General features: G+C 49.9%; 1 protein-coding gene across 1 annotated transcript in view; it reads left to right on the forward strand.

Annotated features, from left to right (window-relative positions):
• Positions 1-6,876, forward strand: part of LOC107115679 — an 87,143-nt gene that overhangs the window by 49,855 nt on the left and 30,412 nt on the right. The window contains exon 11 of the mRNA XM_015417435.1: positions 3,633-3,848. Coding sequence (XP_015272921.1) covers positions 3,633-3,848 — 216 coding nt within the window. The remainder of the gene's footprint in view (positions 1-3,632; positions 3,849-6,876) is intronic.

The raw sequence follows: 6,876 nt of genomic DNA on the forward strand, positions 1-6,876 counted from the left end.
GTGGGTGGGTGGGGTGATCGGTGTCTTTGAAGGACAAGGAAAAATGGATGTAGGAAACCGGACTTCTGTCGCTGGTGGTTTCCGTTCTGTGGAGGGAGGCAAAGAGCCTTAATCCGGTCTGCGAATGGAAAAGGTAACATTGCACGTCTGTGTTTGGGGGACACACAACTCCTCCTGCAATGGGAATAAACTGCAGCCCTCTCCTGACACCCTGACACAGTGCCAGTGGGGGTGGGGGGCTGCTAGTGGATATCCAAGGAGGCCCCCCAGCAGAGGAGAGGGGATTTTTCAATTCATTTTAAACAAATCACTTGCCGAGGCTCATAGAGCCCAGCAACGCCACTGGTGTCCGTGGAAACACCACCAGAGCCCGTGAGTCCTCAGCACCAGGCAACTCCCCCCTCCGTGACAGGCAGAGAACCCTGCCCCCCCATATCAGCCTGCCCACGTCCAGAAGGCCAGGAGGGACAAAGGGCACCTGGGAAGACATAACTGGAAACACTCCACTGTGAGGATCGTGGCCTCAGCGACAGGACCCCTCTAGTAGGAAAATCAGAAGAGTCTTGGTGGATCGGTCCAGGGGTCCATCTAGTCCAGCATCTGGTCTCCCACAGTAGCCAAACCAGTCCTCTGGAGGGCCAACAAGAGGGCAGAGAGGCCTTCCCCTGATGTTACCTCTTGGCTCAGGGATTCAGAGGCTTAGTGCCTCTGAATGTGGAGGTTCCTCTCAGTCACTATGGCTGGTAGGTAGACTTGCCCTCCATGAGTCTATCTAGTCTCCTTTGAAAGCTGCTTATTCCTGTGGCCATGACTACGTCCTCTGGAAGCAGACTCCACATTTTAAACACTCTCTGTGTCCAGATGTATTTCTTTTTCTTTTTCCTGAGTCTGCTGCCCATCAGCTTTATTGGATGCCCCCAAGTTCTAATATTTTGGGAGAGGGAGAAAACTTTCTCTTTGCCCACCCTCTGTTGCAGCAGGACATCCCTATGCAGAAGACGTGCTGATTTGTCGTCCACAGGCTTTGTCCTTCGTTGTAAGTAAGACACAGGGAGGGGAAAACAAGCTTGACACAATACCTGGAATTAAGAACCACAAGAGTAAGAAAGAAGCCTGATAAAGGGCCACTATTAAAAACCTGGTGTAAAAACCCGAAAATACCTGTGTGACTATCACAGTTGGAGTGTCCCCAACAAACTGCAGTTTGCCTAACCACTGATCATACTGTCTTTGATTACAGGTTCCACTAATATGCCTGGGACAGACGTTATGCTGACTGGCCTGTAATTTCCTGGATCCCCTCTGGATCCCTTTTAAAAATTGATGTAACATTTGCTACCCTCCAGTCTTGTGGGACAGCGGCTGAATTTCGTAAGGGGTTACATCTACATGCTAATTCTTAAGAACTGTTGGGTGGGTGCCTTCAGAACTTTAACACTACGGTGGACCTCCTTAGGAGATGTCTACAATAGTTCATACCACTCTACGATAGTTAATGTAGCACAAGAACATGAACCCTGATCCGCAAACCACGACAAGGACGCCCCTTCCGATTCTGCAGGGCGATCCTGGGTGTGTCTTCCTGACCAGGGTCGGTGATGTAACTCCACCTTCTTTAGGTTCCTTTCTGCCCTTTTGATATATTCTCCTCTTCTTCTTCATACCAAGTAAGTGGAGGCATCTTTTTGCAATCAGAGGCGGGGAGATGGAAGAGCAGGACCCAGAAGGACCAGGAACTGGCAAGAGAGCAAGGAAAGACCCCCCCTCCCATCCAGGCAGGGAGTGGTGCTGAACTCTGGGAGAGAGCGGTGCCAGAGGTCCTGCCTCGGGAGACGGGGATCCCAGAGGAGCATCGCAAGCGTTTCCGGCAGTTCTGCTACCAGGAGGCGGCTGGGCCCCGAGAGGTTTGCAGCCAGCTCCACGGACTTTGCAAGCGCTGGCTGGAGCCGGAGAGGCACTCCAAGAAGCAGATCCTGGACCTGGTGATCCTGGAGCAGTTCCTGGCCGTCCTGCCCCAGGAAATGCAGGGCTGGGTCAGAGGATGCGGGCCGGAGACCAGTTCCCTGGCGGTGTCCCTGGCCGAGGGCTTCCTCCTGAGTCAGGCAGAGGACAAGCGGCAGGCAGAGCAGGTGAGGGAGCTTCATGCCATCTGTAACGCAATGGCAGTTACCTGGGTATGTATGATGGCTGCCGTCTGTGGTCGTTGGTTTAAAATGGTTCCCCATAAGGGTTAATTGAGCTGTAGTTCCAGACAGGGGACTGCAGGGGTACCACTCACTGGATTGAATGGGACTTCCTCATTTGCCTGCCTACATTTCCCAGCAGCTTTAGGGGAAAAGTGTGGGAAAGTAGTCGAGACCCACCCCAGGGGTGGAACCAGCCAGATGAAGACTTGAATCTCTAGGGAGTTTTTTGGGTTTTTTTAGTCTTGGCCTTCGCCTCAGCTTGCCACCTCACACTCCGTGGAAAGTCCAGGCCACTATATATCGTGGTGCACAGCCAGGAGGGTTAGCAGTATTGGTCTTAGGAGGAAAGGATGAAAGAGTTGGGTATCTTTAGCCTGGGAAAGAGAAGGCTTAGAGGGGACATGATTGCAGTCTTCAAGTATTTGAAGGGCTGCCATGTAGAAGATGGAGCAGATCTATTCTCTCTTGCTCCGGATTGCAAGACTAGATGTAACCGGTGGGAATTACAAGGGAGTCGTTACTGGCTAAATATCAGGACAAACTTCCTAACTGTCAGAGTGGTTGAGCAGTGGGACAGTCTGCCTCTGGAGGTGGTGGATGCTCCTTCGCTGGACGTTTTCAAGCGGAGGAGGCTGGGCGCCCATCTCTCAGGTATGTTGTAGGGCTATCTTTTGGCTGTGCTCCTGCAGAGTGCAGGGGGTTGGACTAGACGACATGCAAGGTCCCTTCCAACGCTGACATTCTATGATTCTATGGTGACCAGTCCTGAGGAGGGCTGGACTTTCTCTCCAACGACAAGGAGGGGGGAAAGCAAATCCTGTCCTGAGGCCACAACCGCCAGAGGTAGAGTGGTTGTGTGTAGGGACAGAGGAATTGCAGTTTGAGCCTGTTTATTTTCTGCTCGGTTGTGTTGAAGTGCCTGTGCTATTTATTTCTGTGCCTTACATCGTTTAAATAAACCTTCTTTTTGAATTATAAGACCTGGTAGTGCCTTGACCACATAGTCCTCCCCGCTCAGCATGTTACCAGAGGCAAAGGGAGGCCAAGGAACCCAAACGGGCCCAAATCGGAGGGGTTGGTAACTCTCCAGGGGGCACACAAAGATTAAGGTACCCACTTTCCCGGGTGGGGAATCAACCAGAGGGGGTCTCACTGTCCCTCTGGGAAGGCGGTGTATATTCAGTGAGTGGCAGCAGCGAATGAGGAGAGGAAGTAGCCCCACCAAGCAGGGTGGGCAGGCAAAAACGGGCTTGCAAAGCCACAGAACGGCTATTCAGTCTCCCAGGGCTGAGGGCGGGTCCCTGTTTCGCCACACCGTCCACTCAAGCTGTGACCTTCGACCTTCGCCTAAGACCTCTCCGCCCGATATGTGTCCCTCCTTCCAGACACTCCACCAGAGTTGATAGAAATTCAAAAACTTTATTATTGTTGCTGTGGTTCAAACAGCTCTGATGGTGGATGCAGGGGCGACGATGGGCAGGGGCAAGATCCGTCTCCTCGGTCTTTCGCATTCCTCCTCTTACGTATATCCCTTCCTGCAGTTTCAGATGTGGGGACCGTCTGTGAAGAAGGGAGTGAAGTTCTCTGAGGAGGAAGGACCTCCTTTGGAGCAGGAGCAGAAGGCGCAGGCCCAGGAGTGTTCCCAAGATGCCCTCTCCCATGGTAAGGGTGCCTCGTGCCCAGATTTGGGCACACTGTGAAGTTGTTGGACAAAAGGTTCAGGACAGGAGGAAAAAGAGATATTTCTGCACACCACACAGAGTGGACTGCTGAGACTCAGTGCCATGGAATGTAATGGTGGCCCCTCACTTGAAGGGGGAATTATACAGATTCATGGCGGGCAATTCCAGTCTCATGGGAACACAGGAGAATATAAGAGAAGTCATGCTGGATCAGGCTAGTAGCCCATCCAATCCAGGAAGTCTGTGCCGCACAGTGGCCCAAGGCCATGTGCCATCAAGAGGTCCACCAGCAGGGCCAGAGCTCCTAAACCCCTCCTACCCCACAAGTACCAAGAATACAGAGATTCACTGCCCTACACATAGATTTCCATCTATACCTTGTGGCTAATAACCACTCGTGGACCTCTGCTCCAGATGTCTATCCAGTCCCTTCCCAAAGCTGTTTAGGCTTGTAGGCGCCTCTACTTCCTGCGGGACTGAATTCTGTGTGTTAACTAAGATATTCCTATCTCACGCCCTGACCTGGATAGCCCAGGCAAGTCAGATCTCGGAAGCTAAGCAGGGTCAACTCTGGAAAGTACTTGGATGGGAGACCTCCTTGCAATACCGGAGGCAGGAGGTGGGAGCAGGCTTTATTCAGCCACCTCTCTGAATGTCCTCCAGGCCCCCAGGAGGGGTCACTCAACAGAGGTCGCCATGACTTCCAGATGCACACACACACTAGTTATTAAAAACAAAAATAAAAAATTCCTATCTCACCTAACTTCTGTTAGAGAGACTTAAGGCGGCTCAAAAAAGAAAAGTTGACCTGGCACCCCTGGGAGCTTTGGAGGTGGGGCCAGGGGTGGATGTGATGTCACAGTGATGTCGGCTGAAAAGCTAGACGTGACATCAGAACATCAACAGACACTCTGGCAACCGCTTGATATTACCCTCGAGTTCTCAGATGTGCTAATGTCACCTCTGGGTTTTTCGACAGATGCAGATGTGATGTATCGTTTGACCTCATTTCTTCACACACACACACCCTTCTCCTGGAAGCCTGAATTCAAAGGCACGTGGGAGGAACCAGCAAGCGGAAGATTGGTGCTCCTGGGCCTTAGGTCTGATTGAGCAGGGATGCCGCCACTATTTAGAGCTTTGGAATTCACAGGATAAATTTCCAGAGGCAGAGAAATAGGGAAATGGCTGAGAAGCTAAATGCATTTTTTGCCTCTGTCTTCACTGTGGAAGATGAGAAGAAACCGCTGATTTCAAGAGGGGTGTTGAAAGACCTGAGTCAGATTGAGGAGACGAGAGAGGAGGTCCTAAAACTGATAGACAACTTAAAAACTGATAAATCACCAGGCCCAGATGGCATACATCTGAGAGTTTTGAAGGAACTCAAATGTGAACTTGTGGATCTCCTGACAAAAATATGTAATCTTTCCTTAAAATCTGCCTCCATTCCTGAGGACTGGAAGGTAGCTAATGTCACTCCCATCTTTAAAAAGGGTTCCAGAGGAGATCCGGGAAATTACAGGCCAGTCAGTCTGACGTCGATACCGGGTAAATTGGTGGAAACCATTATTAAGGAAAGAATTAGTAGGCACATAGATGAACAAAACCTATTGAGGCAGACTCAACATGGGTTCTGTAAGGGAAGATCTTGTCTCACTAACCTATTAGTGTTCTTTGAGGGGGTGAACAAACATGTGGACAAGGGGGATCCAATAGATATTATTTACCTTGACTTCCAGAAAGCTTTTGATAAAGTTCCTCATCAAAGGCTCTTAAGTAAGCTCAAAAATTATGGGATAAAAGGACAAGTCCTTTTATGGATCAAAAACTGGCTAATTAATAGAAAACAGAGAGTGAGTATAAATGGGCAGTTCTCCCAGTGGAGGGGTGTAAGCAGTGGGGTACCACAGGGATCAGTACTTGGTCCACTGCTTTTTAACTTGTTCATTAATGATTTGGAGTTGGGAGTAAGCAGTGAAGTGGCTAAATTTGCGGATGATACAAAGTTGTTCAGGGTGGTGAAAACCAGTGAGGATTGTGAGGCACTCCAAAGGGATCTGTCAAAGATGGGCGAGTGGGCGTCAACATGGCAAATGGGGTTCAATGTGGCCAAGTGCAAGGTGATGCACATTGGAGCCAAAAATCCTAAATATAAATACACATTGATGGGGTCTGAACTGGCAGAGACTGAGCAAGAGAGAGATCTTGGAGTTGTAGTGGATAACTCACTGAAAATGTCGAGACAGTGTGTGACTGCAATAAAGAAGGCCAATGCTATGCTGGGGATTATTAGGAAGGGTATTGTAAACAGATCAGCCAATATCATAATGCCGCTATATAAATCAATGGTGCGACCTCATCTGGAATACTGTGTGCAATTCTGGTCACCACACCTTAAAAAGGATATTATAGCTTTGGAAAAAGTGCAGAAAAGAGCAACTCGAATGATAAAAGGGTTGGAACACTTTCCCTATGAGGAAAGGTTAAAGCGCTTAGGGCTCTTTAGCTTGGAGAAACGACGACTGAGGGGTGACATGATTGAGGTTTATAAGATTATGCATGGGAAAGAGCAGGTAGAGAAAGAGGTACTTTTCTCCCTTTCTCACAATACAAGAACCCGTGGGCACTCCATGAAATTGCTGAGCGGTCGGGTTAGAACGGATAAAAGGAAGTACTTCTTCACCCAAAGAGTGATTAACACTTGGAATTCACTGCCACAGGAAGTGGTGGCAGCTACAAGCATGGACGGCTTCAAAAGGGAATTAGATAAGCATATGGAGCAGAGGTCCATCAGTGGCTATTAGCCACAAGGTATAGCTAGGGGCTCTGGGGCAAGTGATGCTCTGTCTTCTTGGTGCTTGGGGGGGGGGTCAACAGTGGGAGGGCTTCTAATGTCCTGGCCCCACTGCTGGACCTCCTGATGGCACTGGTATTTCTGGCCACTGTGTGACACAGAGTGTTGGACTGGATGGGCCTTTGGCCTGATCCAACATTGGCGTCTCTTATGT

The sequence above is a fragment of the Gekko japonicus genome, unplaced genomic scaffold (assembly GCF_001447785.1).
Source record: "Gekko japonicus isolate JY-2015 unplaced genomic scaffold, Gekko_japonicus_V1.1 scaffold2712, whole genome shotgun sequence".
Lineage (NCBI taxonomy): Eukaryota > Metazoa > Chordata > Lepidosauria > Squamata > Gekkonidae > Gekko > Gekko japonicus.